The 19,328-nt window shown below is 40.4% G+C and overlaps 1 protein-coding gene across 4 annotated transcripts in view; it reads right to left on the bottom strand.

The window, feature by feature from the left end:
• The window catches only part of LOC108245387 (unconventional myosin-XVIIIb), a 59,797-nt gene that overhangs the window by 25,706 nt on the left and 14,763 nt on the right, over positions 1–19,328 (bottom strand). For all 4 annotated transcript variants that reach the window (XR_005234013.1, XM_017432269.3, XM_017432268.3 and 1 more), the window contains 18 exons: positions 18,214–18,326; positions 17,530–17,697; positions 17,138–17,348; positions 14,944–15,086; positions 14,756–14,856; positions 12,361–12,424; positions 11,143–11,287; positions 10,345–10,506; positions 8,807–8,897; positions 8,319–8,511; positions 7,918–7,998; positions 5,687–5,807; positions 4,863–5,010; positions 3,453–3,636; positions 3,209–3,362; positions 513–622; positions 361–426; positions 144–272 (listed from right to left, as the gene is read on the bottom strand). Coding sequence is in view for 3 of the 4 variants with exons in the window: in XM_017432269.3 (XP_017287758.1) it covers positions 144–272; positions 361–426; positions 513–622; positions 3,209–3,362; positions 3,453–3,636; positions 4,863–5,010; positions 5,687–5,807; positions 7,918–7,998; positions 8,319–8,511; positions 8,807–8,897; positions 10,345–10,506; positions 11,143–11,287; positions 12,361–12,424; positions 14,756–14,856; positions 14,944–15,086; positions 17,138–17,348; positions 17,530–17,697; positions 18,214–18,326 (2,384 nt within the window). In the remaining variant the exon portion in view is untranslated. The remainder of the gene's footprint in view (positions 1–143; positions 273–360; positions 427–512; positions 623–3,208; positions 3,363–3,452; positions 3,637–4,862; positions 5,011–5,686; positions 5,808–7,917; positions 7,999–8,318; positions 8,512–8,806; positions 8,898–10,344; positions 10,507–11,142; positions 11,288–12,360; positions 12,425–14,755; positions 14,857–14,943; positions 15,087–17,137; positions 17,349–17,529; positions 17,698–18,213; positions 18,327–19,328) is intronic.

The raw sequence follows: 19,328 nt of genomic DNA, 5'->3' as shown, positions 1-19,328 counted from the left end.
TACAATCAGGCTCCAGCTTCTTAGATTTGCTGTTCTATGATTTGTGTGCTGTCGTAAACAAATAAAAGCTTATCCCACTGTGAGCGGCAGAGATCAGAGCTCAGTCAACAAAGCAGAAGAAACACTCCCAGAGACACACTGACCTTGAGCCTGCGGTATTTCTGACGGGCCAGGTGTCCCATGCCCGCCGCCTGTAGATGAACCAGCCAGCTGGTGACCTGCTGATCCCTCTGCTGCTCCAGGTAGTGCAGCACCCCTCGCTTCATGAATACCTGAGACGTAGCAGGAAAAAGATTCTTAAGTTGTTACCAGCTAAGGTAATACAGTATTTGTCCATCTGAGGACCAAACATATACTCACCCTGCTGCTACCCACAACAATGCTCTTTTTATTCACATCCAGCTCAACCAGCAGCTCCTCCACTGCCTGGCAGACACAAGGGAAAACATTAGATTTTTTTTTCAGCGTTAGATCTGTTTGTAAAAGCGAGCTTCTGTGACTTGACCTCCCACCTGTCTCTCGTTGTGGCTGACAAACATTGAAGCGTAACGCTTCATAATGGGAGGAGAAAGAGCCTGGAAATGACACCTGAAGTCACTCAAAGCCATGTGCTCTGGATAACCTGAAGACAGAAGGAGACAAAGACATTCAAGGTTTAGCCCTATTTTATTTCCTAATGTTACACTAAACCAGGATTTTACCAGGTTATAAAACGATTCCAATCTAACCGTAAGTGAATAAAAACAGATCCCACCATGTCATTATTTATTAAACAAAAGTGAACCCAAATGGAAAAGCTGTCTGAAAAGCCAAGTCCACCTTTGTTGCTTCCACTGAATTTACTGTAAAAGAGAAAGTAGCACCAGGTACCGCTGATCAAATGTATTGACTAACTGATCGTTATCAGTGGGATCACCTCAATAAAAGCAAGAGTTTTACAACTTTGCTCCTCTGGAGCATACAGGTGTCTATTGACACAATGTCAAGGTTGAAAGACATCAGCAATGACCTTAGAGAAGCAACTGTTGCTGAACATCAGTCTGGAAAAGTTAAAAGCCCATTTTCCAATCATTTCAAATCCATCACTTTACAGTGACAAAAATTATTTCCAAATGTAAAACATTTAAGACAGCTGCTAATCTTCCCAAGACATCCCAGGAAATCAACCCCAAGATCAATTCTCGTAATTCTCTGAGAATCTGCAAAAAAAACAAGAGCTCCAACTCAGACTACAGGCTTCATTTAGCTGGTTGTAGGTCAGATTTCATGACAGAATGATTAGAAAAAGACAGATTAAGTATGGCTTGTTTGGAAGGATTTCAGAAGAAAGCTCCTTCTCTCTAAAACAAACAACTTAGGTTTGCAAAGTACCACAGGACTTCTGGAGATATTTAACCATAATGCATTGCAGCTTGTTTGGAGTAACCAACAGCGTATCAGCACAAACACCATGGTGAAGGGGTAATGATTTGGCACAATGTCTTTTGGACAGATGAGACCAAAGTAGAAATGTTTACCCATAATTTATCGCGCTATGTTTGGCAAAACAAGAAACCAAACTCAGCATATCAGCTCAAACACTTCATACCAACAGTCAAGCACGGTGGTGGAAGGCTGATGATTTAGGCTTGTTTTGAAGCCACAGGGTAGGGACCCCTTACAGTCATTAAGTCGACCATGAACTCCTCTGTAGACCAAAGGATCCTTGAATCAGATGTGAGGCCATCTGTCTGACAGCTGAAGCTTGGACCAAACTGGACCATGATGCAACAGAACAATGATCTTAAACACAGCAGCTGATCTACAACAGAATGGCTCAAAAAGGAAAGAATCAAGGTGCTGCAGCCAAGGTCTAGTCAAAGCTCAGACCCAAACTAAAATGTTGTGGTGGAATGTAAGGAAAGCAATGCAAAAACAAATACCAGCAACATCGTAAAGAAGAGTAGGAAAAAATTCACTTTCTGGTCACTTTTATTGTCCCGATAAGTAAAACCCTAGAACTGAAGGAGGGTGGACTTTATTTTTTTCGTGACTGTAGGTGGAACGACTATTCTGGTCCCTGAATTAATTAAAAGTATCTAATGCATAAAATTCATCCAGCAATAGAACATGAGGATAGCTTCATAATTCAGCAGCTGCACCATCAGCAGTCACTCATTCCAATCATGTCAGCTTAACACAGGGCAGATTATAAACATTTCCAGTTGAGCTAAATAGAAAACAGGTTCCAGATAAGCAATACTTTATGCAATAATCTGCCAAACTGAGGCTCAGGTTAGTTTGAAAGATTTTTTTGCTGACATTTCTGTTTGCTAAGCAGCACTGTGCCAGTCCAGATAAATGAAAAATCCCCTGTAGAGGTAAAATAACTTTCATTCCTACATACAATAAGTATTCTGGCACCAGTTTTCAAAAGTGCTCAGTTTTCAGAAAGTTTTTGCCATCACATTTATTAGAGATAATAAATAACTCACGCCAGAGTTTTAAACCCAGATGATCTAATGTTGAGAAAGACGAAGTTACAGCCATTTTGGTCAAATCTTGAAAATCACATTATGAACAATCTCACCCATCGTCACTGGATCTCACCTGCAGACTATGTGCTGTGAGTGACTGGATGTTTACGCACTTTGTCACCAGGAGGTTGACACAAAGACAGTTGCTATTTCTTGCAGTTTGACAGACATAAGACAGGATCTTAGCAGCAAAAGATGTGTGTTAGTTGAAAACTTGGCAGTAGATCATGAACTGTAGGATGATGCATCTCTCAGGTCCTGTCTGGATTGTTACCTATTTTTTTAAAAAACACAACTATTCATCTGAGGTAGTTTTTAGGCCTGACAAGCTTCTTTTGCTCTTATTTGTCCCTTTCTTCAATACATCCAGCCCTCTAGCTAGTTTCCTTACTTGTGGAACTGGAATTTCATTTGGAATTTCAAATGGTGCTTCTAAAAAGATGGTGTACATAGCATTTTTGTAACTGCTTCACATTGTCTGTCTCTGACCTCCCCCCCAGTTTATTTAAGCATGTCCTATAGTGGTCAGTACCACTGGATGTATTTGGTTGGGATGATTCTGTAATGACTGTGTTTAAAGTTTCCTCCACTCTGTTGATATTCTCTGATGGTTGTCCTGTCAGTGTCCACCTGATATGTTTCACCCCTCACTGTGTTACCCAGAAAAGCTTTAGGGCTGTGAAGGTGCCAACCTGTGCGGAAGAGCTGAAGCGCTGACAAGATCTGAGTGGAGTGCAGCTGTGCTCTGAGAGCCGGGATGTCAAAACTTCCACTCTCCGTCGTCCTCGCACACACGCACTGCAGGAACACTGGCCTGACTCGACGGATCAGATTTACAAGAGCGTCCTGCAGGAAAGGAAAAAAAAAAAAAAAAAAAAGGAGTGTGAGAATAAAACATATGTTCTCAGGACATAATGACGGCGCTGGGACACTTACTGCCTGTAATTTTACAGCTATACACTGGGAGTGCCTGCGTATCGTAGCCATCCCGCCGCTGAAGGTTTTCCTGATGGTGCTGTTCCTCAGCAGAGCGTGCTGGCAGCTGCCCTCCAGCCCCCCCAGACCTCGGCACAGAGGGGTCAGAGAAATGCTGGGGGTAAACATAGCCTTCACCACTCCTCTGAGGACGGCAGAGAGACAAGCTGATCATTGCATGTGACAGCACAAGGCAATTTATCAACCAATGATGTACAGTAAATAAATAATAAGACAAAGATAGCACCTAATGGACTACTGATGTTTCTTTGCACATAGCTATGATGATACTATACTATACTATACTATACACTCACTCACATACAGTGGATATAAAAAGTCTACAAACCCTTGTTAAATTCCTGGATTTTTTATGTAAAAAAAACCTGGAGAAATTTTTTTTTTGCAAAAAATACAATGTGAAGGCTAAATGCCAAATGACTGCCAAAATTTGCTGAAAAATCTGATGTTAAATCTAAAGGAAGCAAAAAGCTAGATCAAAGCTAAAAGGAGAAGAACATAAGCTAAAAAGGCTATGGAAGCAATAGGCTGTCTGAAAGCTAAACATAGCTGAATGTAGCTAAAGACAGCAAAGGGCTAGCTTAAACCTAAAAGTAGCAAAAGACTATCTAAAACTAGTAGAACAGTAACTAAAAACTAAAAGCTGCATAAGAAGACAAAATGAAGCAGGTATGCTGAAGTAGATTTCAATTTTAGAGACTTCAATTTATTTCTATGGAGAAAATATTTGTATTTGTATTTGTATATAAGTTAAATATTTTGAAAAGTATAAATAAAAAAATACCTCATAGCACCCATCTCTTGAATGAGATGAATGATAGGATGAGGTGAATGATCAGATATAACTAAAATAGATGTTTGGCAATGAAGGACGACACTATGGTACAAATCCAGCACTTCTCATCCTGCTGAGAACAACGTCCCTGCAGTGAAGCATGGTGGTGGCAGCATCATGCTGTGGGGATATTTTTCAACAGTAGGGACTGGAGAACTGGTCCGAATGCATGTGTCATTGGATGGATAGAAAAAAGAAGAAATAAATTCTTGAAGGAAATCTATTAGAGAGTGGGACGAAAGTCCACCTTCCAGCAGGACAAAGAGCGTAAACCAGAAGCTACACTCCTCTGGTTTACCAAGAACCAGTTAAACGTCCTGGAATGGTCCAGTCAAACCCAGACCTCAAACCAACAGAGATGAAGTCCAAACAGTTTTAGGCAGTTCATAGGTATTTGGAGTGTCTTAGGTTTTTGTTTTTTATAATACAAATCTTTCAATCCAAAGAAAGATCTAATATTTTCACTTAGACACAACATGCAGAGAAGGGCCTCTTAGGCCTTGAAACAGACTCACATGGTGGAGTTTTGGAGCAGAGACGTAGCGTTCACAACAGAGGGGTTGTTCTGGATCAGACTAAACCATCCTGATAGGTCATAGCGGATGGGATCGTAGCCCATCAGGTGGTTGACTTCACACTGCAGTGGCTGCTCACACTGACGTACTGCAGGGACACACACAACCACAGCATCCAACAAGGATTTAATATACTGGGTGATATTGTGCTCCCACACCCTCAAAACTCAGTAACACTGGTTTTGGCTTGAAGAGGCTGTTCTTAGCCATCAGAACAGCCTGAGTGTGCATTGAAAATGTTTTCATTCACACAACCTTCAGAGGTGGCCTGGACCCCTTGTATCTGTAATTTAAATCTGTCCTGATCCTTGATGTAAAACCTTCTACTGAACTGGCATGACCCCACACAAGCAGCAGAGTGCACAACAAAAATAAATAAATATCTGAAACAAAGATGATTAAGCAGTCATTATTTGGAATATTCTGAAAATAGGTCTTTTTGGCTGAAAGTTTAAATGAACTGTTTTTCCATTTTGTCTGGGTTTTATTATTCAGAGTGGGCATTGTAAGGGTGAGTTGGTCTTGAGTTTGATCTGATTGTTTTTGAGCTGATTTGACCCACTGTGGTCACTGTATGCTATATTATGCTGTATCTGCCTATATCTGCCTATAGAGCAGGTGACTGACATCGGATCACAAAAATGTTCTTGGGTTACATATTAACTGGCCAGGTATTAATGCACTGACAACTTGCAGTCAAATCACCCTGGACAGATCACAAACAACAGGCCTGAACAGTGTCTGCATGCCTGTTTTAGATTTACCAGTGTTGCTGTAATACTGGCAGACTCTCTCCACGGTGCCATTTTCACTAGAGGCTGGTGTCACCATCTCCTCATCCAGAACCCACAACAAACCTCTGGGATCCCCATCTGCTGCCCGGACCTGAAACACATACACAGACCAAAACTGTACAAAAGAGCAAAACAAACTTTTATCTCAAAGATAATTTTGATTTTTAAACTTTGAGAGCTTCTGTTTTTGTCAGATGGTAGACAGAGACATGTAACGAACAAGAATGGAAGGTCAAAGCAATCTTATTTCCTTTTTAAACAAACATTTATCCATCATTAAAGGCTCTCAGACAATAATTGCATAATTATGCTTCTGGTATCTTTTTAGAAGAATAATAAAGAATGCATAAACACAGAATGGAAGGCCTCTGACAACCTCTACCTGCAGACCTCCTCAACAGACAGGAATAGTCCAAAAAAAGTTTATCCATGTCTCACTTCCTGCTGCTGGAGAGGCTTTTTGCTCTCTGAATAATTGAACATGACTCAGACAAGCAGCTTCGTATAACGTCTTGAAACTCTTGAAAGTTCGAAGTTGGGGTGAAAGATAAAACCTTCATAAAGTAATCACATCATGTACATCTACAACTGGATAACTTTTGGAGTCAACGCAATTCAAGATGACCGCCCCAGCTCATCGACATTCACCAACACAAAAATGGCTGTACCTCAGTCACATTTACACTTGCTGAGCTAAAATTTAAAGTGGTTGTCATCACACAGTATCACATGAGATTCTGCATCCCATTATTTCCAAGGTTTAACCAGAATAGCTAAAACTCCACCATCTCTCAACATAAGATGATCTTAGTTCAAAACTCCGGTATGCTGGGCGATATGCATTCTTTCAAGGAATTCTAGGAATTATCCTTGTTTTCCCATTTCTTTCTCTAAATTGTCTTTTAAGCACACAAGCAAAGTTTACTGATATAGAATAAAGATAAATCTCCCTAGATGCAGAAAAAAACATGAGGAAAAAGTGTTTTTTAACAGATATTGAGCCAATTTTGGTGTGGTAGTAGCTGACAGTCAGGAACACAGTTCTCCGGTTGCCTGGGAAGTTCAGATTTCATTATAAGATGTTTCTTATTACAAACAAAGCCCTTAACAGCCCATTTAAAAAAAACCCTTATGCCTTACTATCCCACAAGAACTCTTTGTTTTCAGCATTTTGGTTTACTTGTTGTTTTCAGAATCTCTTAAACGAGACGGGGAGGCAGAGCTTTTAGTTTTCAGGCCTCTCTGCTCTGGAACCAGCTTCCTGTTTGTGTGTGGTACTGACTCCCTCTCTGTTTTTATAGCTACACTCAAAACTTATCCCTCTGAAGGAGCTTTCGGTGAATCAGTGTTTTATGCATTTATTATCCCCCTGTGTTGTGCCTGTTTTAACACACTTGTTGTGGACATACTGATATTGTTTTTCCATTTATAGCTTCTTCTGTATATGTTTTGCAAACTTTGCACTACTTTAACAATTATATGTGCTCAGAGTTTTAGTACTTGTAACTTTTATACTACATTTTATCTGTAAAATTACACTGAGATCACTTCGGTTGCTTCAAAAAACACTGTTCTCTTTGAATCTGCTTCAACATACTTGCTCTATTTTTGTTCATTATGCTCCTTTAAGCCTACTGTCTTGCTAACTTTGGCTTTTAGTTACTGTTTAGCTCATTTTAGCTATAATTTTGTCTAATTTTAGCCTGTGGCTACAGTTTTCCTACTTTAGGCTTTTAGTTACAGTTTTTGCTCATTTTAGCTTCTCTTCTTTTTGTTTTAACTTTAACAGTTCAGGTAATTCGGTCTTCAGCAGCCATTCAGCTCTCAGCATTCACTCTGTATTTTTTGTAAAAATACAATTTCTGTGATTTTCACTTGCTCCTTATAATTTTAATACCATAACATACTATAACTTTACTTCTATTTTTAAACTAATGTTTATGCTTTCATCATTTGTTTTTATGTCTTGGTATTGATTTGTTAAGCACTTTAGACTTCATTTTGGTTTGAAATGAAGCCTAAAGTGCTATAAATAATACAAGGTTGAGTACAAGGTAAAGCTCCACCAAAGAATCCAGAGGGCTGGTTTCCATCTTTAAATAGAGCCGACCTTCATAAAACATCCTTAAAAGAATCCTGAGAAAGTTTAAAATCATGTAGTGTTAATCCCAGGCTGACATGCAGTTTATGTGTAGTTGTACCTGAGGAGGGGGCTGATCGATCGCACACACAACTTCTGACGGACTTCTCTCTGGACACTCAAAGTCCACGTGGATCTGCTCCTGCAGCAGAAAGCACAGGTGGGACTGTTAGGTTACAATGCTATTTACTATTCAATAATATGTGCCACCACTTTAAGCAAAAGACGTTGATCCTCTCTGTCATTGACCTAAAAAAAAACAACAACAAATCACCGAATAAGCAACCATATGATGAATAAATGTGTGGCTCTGAATTTAAAGAGGGCATTATATGCTTTTTTTCTTTTTTTTGGAATATACTGTATGAAATGCTGGATTGTTTGATCCTTGCAGTAAATGTTTTATTTTATTTTATTCTTTGCGAACTGACAGTGGAACGGCGGCTGCAGACTTTGCGGTACCTGCCCGTATCTCTCCAGAGAGTGTGTAAAGGTGTGTGAGTGGTAGTGCTCCAGCAGCCGCTCTTGCAGGTAGTTGTGGCAGAGCTCGGACCAGTTGGCTCCTCGCTCCTCTCCTGAGTGTCTTGGACTCCTGAGGCCCGGGGTGTCCACCACCATCATCGAGGCTAAGACCAGCTGCTCGCTGCTCAAAGCCCTAATCACAAAAACACAGCCGGTTTCATATGTGCTTGTGGTCTCTCAGTCGAAAAGGTTGTGGAGGCATGTTCTTAGTGGATATAGTTAGTTTTGGCTCAGTATAACAAATCTCTTGACATGTTATACTGGATCAGAATCCATCTAAGATACTTTTGTCTCTTGACTCAGATATGGCACTGCAGCTGTGATTGTCACCTTACAGGGAAAGCTCTGTACAAGAATGGCAGAGATGCCATATAGAAGACGTGGGATATATAATATTGGTGTAAACGTGGTAGGAGATGTATTCATACCTGTTGATGAGTGAGACTACGGCAGAAAAGACCTCTTCATAAAGTCCAGCAGCCATTCCGTTGACACACTGAGCAGCTGTTAAACGGGGACCTGCACACGCCAGGGCCGCAGAAGTGAATGAAGATGTCAGATGTGATCTTTTTCTTTCATTTACAAATGACTGCACCAATAGTTGGCTTTTTATTTACAACCCTAGTTGCTGGAGTTTTGGGAGGGGAATGTTGTCCCATTCTTGTCTGATGTAGGATTCCAGCTGATCAACAGTTCCGGGTCTTATTTCCTGGGTTGTTTTTTGCTTCGTGAAGTATCAAACGTTTTCTGTTGGTGAGAGGTCTGGACTGCATACAGGTCAGTTCATCACCAGGACTCTTTTACTATAAAGCCTTGCTGCTGTAATGGATTCAGGATGTAGTTTAACATTGTCTTGATGAAATATGCAAGGCCTTCCCTGAAAAAGATGCCATCTTGGTGGGAGCACATGTCGAAACTAAAACCAGTATACGCTTTTCTGCATTGGCGATGCTCTCCAGATGCGTAAGCTGCCCATGCCAGAAGCACTAATGCATCACCATACCATCAGAAAGGCAGGCTTTTGAACTGTGTGCTGATAACAGACTGCATGGTTTGTGAATGTGGCATCTGTGGTGTCCAAAACAAATGTCACATTTTGATTCGTCTGACCACAGAACGGTTTTTCACCTGGCCTCGGAATATTTGAGGGCGTGGTGGCGCAATGTTTAGAAGAAGAAAGCTTGTGATGAGGAGGTCGCAGGTTCAAATGAGGCACCTACATTTGCCTCCATCCTTATTTAGTCGGACTGTCGGCCCTTGAGCAATGCCCTCAACCTCCCAGCTTCTCCTGTGCACCTCTGCTCCACATGTGTGTGCTCACATGTCCGATGGCTAAAATGCACAACATAAACATATATTGATATTTAACCATAATTTTAGCCCCGCCCATTGACAGCAGGAAGTTACATGTTCTATTCAGGGACATCCTTCTCTGACCTGTTTTACCATATCAGCTTCAAACAGGCTGACATTATGTTGTCTTTAAAAATGATGACTTTTGGTCATAGGGTGCGGTCTTGGCGCAGTGGGGAATTTCCCATTCAGACCAATTTCACATTTTTGTTTTCACTCACATTATAGTTTAGTGTGTGCAAACAAAAAAATACATACTTTTTTAAGAAAATGGGACTAATAATAAAAAGTAAACATTGTTTCCCACTAGCAATGGCTTAAAACCTTTGAAAATGTGTTGTCATTTTAAAAAGCGCTATTTGTGTCCATCTAAATTCAGCAAAACAAATAGCTTGATTTTTTAATTTCCTTGTCTCCAGTATCTTTGTTTTACCTGGATGCAGCCTATTAGGAGCAGCCAGTGAACTAATAAATCATCAGCCTCATTTCCTGTTTTTTTCTTCTGATGCCCCTTAATTTGCCACTCCTCTCCAAAATACACCCACATCCTGGGCCTTCCCCTGTTCATTCTGATTTTGATTAGAGTGAGTTTGTTCTTCTGAGTGCATCTTACCCTCCTCTGCCTCATTTCTTTCCCTCTTGCCTCCCGTGGCTCTCTGCAGCAGTTGTTGCAGGTGATGTTTAAAGACAGCCGTGTGCAGCTCTTCCCCCTCACATCCGAGCACGCTGCTCGCCACCTGAGCACTGTCGAAGTTCACAAACTGCCTCCTGCCCACTGAGCAGAGAAAAACAGAGGACACAGTCAGGACGCAGGGTTGGTAAATCATTAGTGACAGTCTGGAAGTCAGTTCACTCATTGGCTTAATCATTCCACTCTGGGAAAACAACGTTTCAAATAAAATCCTTTCCCGACCCAAATTAATATGACATTCATGCTTATGATAAACATCTGATCCTAACTGTATATTTGAAAAAAAACAGATGAGTTCTTTGTGAACTTTTAACTCATGTAAAAACACTTAAGCAGAACCGCAGCTGCGTCACCTTCAAACTTTAGTTTTTCAGCAGTCACCACAAACATCAGCTCATTAACATTCAGACATTTCTACTTATAGGATTTACTCCCCCTCCCTTAAACCATAATACTTCAACCTTTTTTTTTTTTAAAGTTTGCACAAAAAGATTTGGTTTAATCCTCCTGAAGCCCTCTAAAGAGAGAGAGATGGAGAGAAGTGGAGAAGCCCTTGTAACTTTGGGTCAGTTTGACCTGAAGGCCAAGGGAGGGTTAAACATTAAGAGTAAGCCTTGATGGGAGGCACAGAAGGCCCTCACAACTACAGAAACAATCAGGTCTGTGTTTGTGTCGAGGACACTTAGTGTGTGACTGATGAGGCTTATTAATCAGCGTTACCTTTACAGGCTCCTGCAGCTCCCAGATGGTAAATACCAGCCAGAACATGCCAGATTGCCTTCTGCTCACCAGCTGAGAAGCCCAACGTTTTCATGGCAGTCAGCAGCTTGGTGAAGGCAACAGATGCTCGCTGTTTTTCCTCAACCTGTGATCACATAGGCAGACAGAGTGAGGAAGGGAGGGAATGGGGGGAGGGGGGGGAGGCAGTCTGTCAGTGCTTTCTCTGAAAATCAGCCACTTAATAAGGTGGTGGAACATCTGAGTCACATCTCATCTCTCATCACAGACTGAAACGGAACTCGTCACTGCGGGACTTTGCCACTTCAAAACTGCTGTGTTTCTTTTTCTACTCCCCCACCCCCCCCACCCCACCCTTTGATGAATTACAGGAACAATTTGTACAATATGGTCTAGAAATGTTTTCCATTGATGTGGCTGCTGTGGGGGGAAAAAAAGCCCACCCTCTTTTAAATCTAGGGTTTTACATATCAAAGCATAATAAAAAAAAATTATCTGATCTTTACCAGGTTCTACAAGTATTCATATCTTACCTCAAGTGTACAAAAACACACAACAGATTCTGCCATGTCATTCAACAAAAACTAAACTAAGTCCACCTCAGGATTCAACAACTTGTAGAACCTCCTTTAGCGGCAAAAATAATAAATACCTACAAAACCATTCTGGATTTGCCAGACATTGACCACTGCTATAAAAGGCGGGCAACCATGTAATTGTTTGTACATGTGTTTGAGTGTGTGTCTGAATGTCTTTAAGCCAAATATTTCATGAACCACTGGACAGATTTCAGAAAAGGGATCACTGGATGTCCGTCTAAAGCTAATTAACTTTTGGCCGCTACTTAGTTAAATTTACAGATATTGAGCTAAGATTTAGCATGTGAATAGCTGAGAGTCATCCCTAACACATACTTACAGCTCTAACAAATCGAGCAAATTCTTTGTTTAAAACGTTGGCATGCAATGCAGTAGGAGATATGCATCTCTTCAAGGAATGCTGGTTTTAAAATGATTCACACACAATTAAAAATAAATTTGCACTATCTAAACAATCACTCAGCATGTCTCACACTTTTGACAGGCTTGACAACAACAATAAGAACCGATTAAGAAAAGTAAACAGCTCTGGACCCACCCAGCATCATCTGCGACCACACAACATCATGCTGAATAAGCATTTCTGTGGCACTTACTGTACCTTGGTGGGCTGAACAATACCAAAAGAGTTGGATTCAGGGAGCTGGTGCAGCTGCAGTTCGGTCCTGTTGATGAAACAATGTCATTTTTTTTCTCCTTCTCTAGCTCAATAAAAAGAGTTCACTAAAGTGCTTTGTATTTTAGTCAGGTGAAATGGTAAAATATAATAGGAAAAAGCAAAAACAGACACTAAAAGAACAGTGTGGGTCTCAAACTCAGCTCAAATCACAAACCTGGGGAAAAAGATGAGTCTTAAGCATAAATTTAAAAGGCTCAACAGTCAACGAGAAATAATTCAAGACATTTTAATTCAATCACCAGCAAAGTCTTAGTACTTCCTTACTGCACAAAAATTACAAAATACCCAATAAAAAGTTTCAGAAATTTGAAAAAATATCAACAGATAAATATCTATGAAATACTGTAAGTAAATCTTCAGTCATTCATATATTTTTCCTGTACAGTATTAATATCTAGCCTTTATTTTTTAATAAGAGATTATAAGACAAGTAGTTTGAAGCAACTAGTTGTAACTTTTTGCTATTTTGACTTACTATTAAACAAAAATTTAAACTCTAAAGAAACATTACATCTTACCTGCTTTTTATCTTTAAATGATGGGTTTCACTCTTCATATTTAGGCCTAATTTCTCAAATTACTCAGAAACTATGTTGAGTTAGTAACTAAAATAATTTATAATGCTGTCTCAAAATGATTTTTATACAAATAGTGACATGACTGTTTAGTTTCCTCATTAATCAGATTTTCATTGTGTCGTGTTCAGCTGGTGGAAACGGGCTTCTATAAATGTGCCTGAGCTGAGACACAGAGGTGATGGAGTTCAAAAGAGTCGCCATCACTTGCAAGAGCTATCTGCCTGGAATCGGATGTGGGTAATATAGAAAGAAACTGACAGCAAAAGTTCAACAAATGTTTCAGAGTAGAAGAGCAAAGTAACATACCGTTTACCCACAAATTAAAAACAGCTGGAATGATGAAACATTCCAAATGCTTTTTAATTTGGGGTTATATGAAACAAATCAATTTTGTAGTGATTTCTTTATGACTTTGACTTTTCATTCCACTCACTATAAACCCCAAATACATTGAGTATTTAATGTTTTGATCATAATATGAATTAGTTCTTGGTGGAGAAACCTTTTTTAAGCACAGCAGAAAGATGTTCCCAGTAACCAGGTTTGGACACATATTTACAGAAACTATTTAAATCATTAGGTTTCTGGGCTGCCACTTGGCCACTCAAAGCTTCAGCTCCCTTTACTGATTTTTTTATAGGACTATGGTTTGGAAATTGCTGAGGCCACTCCATGACCTTTAATGTTCTTCTTCTTTAGCCACTCTTTTGTTGTCTTAGCAGTATGATTTGGGTCTACTGTCATGTGAGAAAACCCATCCTTGACCTGTCTTCAGTGTTTTGACTGAGAGATGAGCCCATTTTCTGGCCCTTCAGTGACGTGAAGTCATCCTGTACCTTTAGCAGACAAACAGCCCCCATAGCATAATGCTTTCACCTTCGTGTTTGACTGTGGGGGAGGTGTTCTTTGGGTCAAAGTCAGCATTTCTCTTCCTCCTAACAGGGCAGGTCAAGTTGGTGCTAAAGACCTCGAGGTTGGTTTCATTTGATCACAGCATTTTTTTCCCAAAGCCTTCTGTGAATATATGTTAGCATTTACTGGCAAACCTGAGACGGGTCTGTTTATGTGGGGGAGGAGGATTTTGTCAGAGCTGCAAGACTTCACCAGGACACAATAAACTACTACTGTTATCAGTAGTGTTCTTGGTGTCTTTGGTCCCAACTGCCTTCAGGTCATTAATAAGCTTCTTCCAGTCTTCTGACATGGAGCTGACAGCAACCAGTGGGGGTTATATATTTCTTGCATTTTTGAATAATGCACCAACACTTGTCACCTTCTCATTGAGCTTCTTGCTGATGGTCTTGTAGCCCATTCCAGCTTGTCCCTGATGTTATCTGACTGCTCTAGCCTTGCCCATGGTGGTGGAAAGATTGAAATGGAAGAAACGATTTGGCGGACAGGTTTGCTCGATGTGAATAACAACTGTAGATAAGGAGTGTCTTAAATTGACTGATTGATTGTGCCAAGGAAAACAGAATTCTGTCTGGGTTCAAATAAATCCTTAATTTACTCAATGACATGCAAATAAATGTTTAATTTTTATGATTTTTTTTTTCTGGATCACTGGTTGATCTTCTGTCTCTATTAAACTTAAACTACCATAACATTAGAGGCTGTTCATTTCCTTGCAAGTGAGCCAACTTATAAAGAAAGTAGAAGATCAAATGTTTTCTCCCATTTGTATATTTATTAGCTGCGTGTATGTGCACAGATATGTACCTTTTAGAAGTGGTCATTACCTCATCTCAACGCTGAGTCCTGCCAGCATCTGGGAGAAGACCAGGAAGTTACTTTCTCCTGCCGTTTTCTGACACACTTTCCATTTGTCCAACATCATAGTCTGAGTGACAGAGAGACACAGACAAACAGAGAGAGTTAAAAATATAAGCCATTCGGATGCATTTGTGTGTAGCCGTGTGTCGTGTACCTGCAGGTGTCCAGCAGCAGCCTGTCCAGCATGATTAAAGTCCAGCGAGAAGACCATGGCAAACCGAGACGAGGCGTCACTGTGCTGCGAGCTCACGCAGCCAAAAGACCTCAGGATGGTGAACATGGCCTGCACACGCTCCACTGGTGAAAAAAGAAAAAATGACCAAGAACAATCAGTTTGTGAAGAACCAGCTCTTATCCTTATTCTTACTAGATTTTTACTTTAAAACTTTCTGACAATAAATAGAGTAACTTGCCATAATCAAAGTGTGAAGTGTTTTATTTTGATCATAGTCAGTCTGATGCATGTATGTATAAAATCCATAACAACCTCCATCAAAACATTTTAAATGCAGGATGTGTTGTGCTCAAATGACAGATTTGACCCAAGCAGTTTAATTGCGTTCGACAGTTTAAGGACAGATTTACTTTCTAGCAGCCACACTCTTCACAGATAATGACATACAGTTTCATGTTTAAGATCTTTCCACGTCACAGCTGATAAGGCACTAATTACTGAAAACTGTTTGAGAGATCACTTCAAACAGGACCGGACTATCATTTTAAGTTGCTTTGTGAAACTATCCTGTTAACTTTAGTCCGTATGGAAGCAGAACAATGCTTGATCTTATAAAAACTTAAACTTGCAATCACTTGAAATCCTTTATTGTGTCACAGAAATCTGTTGCCTATTTCCAGCTGTCAACAGGCAAGAGACGGCTGGTCCATCACAGAGCAAACACAGACACACCCAAGATGAACAGCAGTGCATGCAAACACTCAGTCCTAGGGAAACTTTAGAATCAACTATGAACCTAACATGCATGGTTTTAAACTGTGGGAGAAACTGACATTTCTGGAGAAAACCCATGCATTTCCAAGGAGAACATGCAAACTTCACACAGAAATATGCCAGCTGAGATCCAAACTGGTGACCTTCTTTCTGTGAGGTAACTACTGTGAAGCCCATTACTATTTCACACGAATTAATCACATTAATTTAAAAAATGGTGAGAAGAATCACTTAGAACACATCCTGCATTAATTCGTACACTGAATTACAATGAGTCATGCATTATTTAGGCATATTTTATTATTTATTCTAACCTTATTAAAGCATGAAAGAAAGGTTTGGATTTAAGAGTTTTAATAGGAATGTAAAAATAGGTTTGTTTGATGTAACTTGTTATGAGCTTGTGTAGCACAAAGAAAACTAAGTTTGTGAAGTTTCACTGAAACTAGTTTGGTTCCCCTATGGCAGTGGCGTCCAATCCTGGTCCTGGAGGGCCACCATCCTGGATGCTTTAGTTGTTTCTCGACTGTGACACACCTCATTTGAATGGCTGAGTGATTAACAGGCTTCTTCAGAACTTGAAGACCTGCTGAAGAGCAGCGAAACAACTAAAACATGCAGGATAGTGGCCCTCCAGGACCAGGACTGGCCACCACTGCCCTAACAGGAGCAACATTTCATAAAATGGAGGCATAAAATGCAACTGTATATGAAATTTCATTTTTCAGAGAACACAAGAAAACAAACAAAACAACAAAAATGAAAGTACTATTCCTTGGAGGATTCCATGCAAAAAAGATTTAAGCAAATATGTCATGTGATCAGACTATGTGGTGTAAGGCAGGTGGTAATTACAAATAGAAGGGGAAAAAATAGGAAAATACCTTATTATAATTAATGCTAACAAATCCATGACTCATGATAAATCACTGTGAACTAATGATGAATGTGGAATAAATTCTTGGTTTTCATCACTGTCAAATAAAGTTAAAATAATTAGATACAAGCTAATTAACAAGCTGTGGGGAGGGCTGGGGTGGTTAGTATTACTAGTCTACTATGTAACAGGTCTGTACCTGGTCTATACAGAGTAAGTACAAGTTAAGTACCTGGTATATATCTAGTAAGTACCATAGAAATGTAGACCTGGTTTGTACCAAACGTACCCTGTTAAATACATACCAGGCAAGTATCAGATATGTACCCGATAAGTACCAGGTATGTATTTGGTAAGTACCTGGTAACTTGTAAGTGTCTCAGCTCCTTCAAGTTGGGTGTGTGCAGCTTGTTTCCAACTTTACAAGTACCAGGTACATATATGCACCCATTACACACTGGATTGTATTTTGTTTTGCTACCAAAAAGAATTAAAGTGTTTGTTCTTGAACCACAAACTCACAACTTATACTCTGTCCGGTTGTACCGGCTTGTTTAAGGAGTGCCTGCGTGAAGGCTTGACACGCCGTGGTCTTGCCCGTCCCACTGCGTCCCACTGCGCACACACTGTGGTCTCTCCTGGTGCCAACCATGGACAAATACACCCGTTTGACAAGAGCTGCCAGTGCAGGGGGAGCATCCCACACAGACTCCCCTCGCCGTGACTTCGGGGTCTGAAGGAAAAACAAAAAAGAATGAATGATACCAGACGCACTGTTCTTGTATTACTGTTACATTTGCACTGAAATGTTGTATTGTGAAATGGTCACAATCTAAATGACAATTGTCTGTTTTGGAAAAAATGTGTCTTTTTACCAGCGTAACCGATATAAAAGACGTAGTGTTTGATTTGACCTTGCTGTGGGTCTGCAGCGGGGGCCACAGGCTGACCAGGTTGGGTCCAGCAGTCGTGAGAGGTATGTTGGCTTTAGCTCTACTGATCAGCGTGTGCAGGACCCCACACTCGTTCACACTCTGAAGGTCGCTCAGGTCCTCACACAGGTCCGACTCTGACACGTTACACTGGGGGGGACAGAGGGACGCTGACAGTTTGTTAAAGAGCCACTTCACCTGTTCTACACAAAGCAGGAAGGTCACCCATGACCAGAAAGCTACACAGCCTGTTAACCTTCTGTCAGAAAAAACACTTAAATCCTTTTCCACTTCAACACTCAAGTCTCATGATGACTCTTGAGTTTAGTTGGCTTAAAGCAGTGGTTCCTGGCAGGTCCTGAGAAGATCCACAGTCATCGTATTTACTTTAGAAATCATAACCAGTAGCATATTTATCCCCAACTGGTACAAAGAGTTAAAAAAATTAATATGTTTCTGAGGAGACTATGTATTAAATATTATTCATAGTTTTTGCACACTTCAACCAGCCATAGTTGAGGTCACAAGTCTCTGCAGCTTTTATTTTGTGTGTCAAAAGCTGAAATGTTTGTACCCTTTGACTTAAACAGTTTCTTTACCCCCGTGACTACACATCTTCAGCCGAGCTAAACGTTCAACAATGAAAAAAACAAAGAAGAGCTTTACCTTTTCAACCTCATACTCCATGACATCATGTAGCGTTCCATCTGTCTCCAGGCGAACCCTCACTCGACCTCCTGGGAGATCAGGCGTACCTTCGTCTGGCTTCAGCTGAGTGGCTGAAAAGAACAAGAGTGAAGCTCCATTGTTAATATAATGTGCGCATCAAAGCACATGGAAATGAGTCACCCAGAGTTTAGATCTGTCCCAATGATCCCTGCTCAATAAATAGCGGGGTCAGAGGTCAGGGCTGTGCGGGTCTGTCAGGGTCTAACTGGAGTATTGTGGTGCAGTAAGTACATGGATAGCTAAAATGAGCAGCTGGAGCTAATACGAAACATGATATGCAAGCAATGCAACAGGCTAGAAGATTACTACAGACTGTGTGGATTAACAGACAACTCTACTAATCCAAAAACAAGACAGTAGTAGTGAGACAATCTGTTTCCATGTTCACAAGGTGAAGACTGGAGCTGTAGGAATTCGAGTGCATGAATAAGTCACTAGAAGAGGGAGTCTGGGTGGGTTTCTAACCATCTGCTTTTATGTGTAACAATATATCAGCAACAACAGATTGTTAGTCATTACTGATAGATCAGGGTTTTTTTTTTACAGTGGCCAACAGGTGCAAACAGGAAAACAGGCCACAAGAACACGAATGATGCAAACTCCAAAACACACAAACTCCAAACGACAAATGCAACAGAAACATGCTGAAGAAGAAAAAGGCTGCAATCACAGAAAAAAGACAGAATGTTGAACTGTTTCATTGAGAGGGGGGAGGGGGAGAGGTATTGGTACAATCTCATGAAACAATTCAACTTTAAGTTTTCATCACCTGCTCCTGAGACATGGAAGCCACTAAGAAAAAAAAACAAATTTTTCCCAAAAGCAATAAAAAATATAAAATGCTTTGAAATCAGATACAATTAGGTGTGTCTTACTTGTCCAGTCTAGTGAAACAATTCATTAGAAGTTCTCATGACATGGAGGTTATTTAAATTTTTGTTTTTGAAGTGTCATTGATTTAGTAATTTGTTGATGGTCCCTAATGCCCCTTTTACACTGGATCTAAGTTAGAAGTCCTCACGCCTCCTCATGTTGCGGGGGGGGGGGGGGGG

This window comes from Kryptolebias marmoratus, linkage group LG14, assembly GCF_001649575.2.
Source record: "Kryptolebias marmoratus isolate JLee-2015 linkage group LG14, ASM164957v2, whole genome shotgun sequence".
In the NCBI taxonomy this organism is placed as follows: Eukaryota; Metazoa; Chordata; class Actinopteri; order Cyprinodontiformes; family Rivulidae; genus Kryptolebias; species Kryptolebias marmoratus.
The sequence above is the reverse complement of the archived record's forward strand: the minus strand, read 5'-3'. Positions and strand labels throughout refer to the sequence as shown.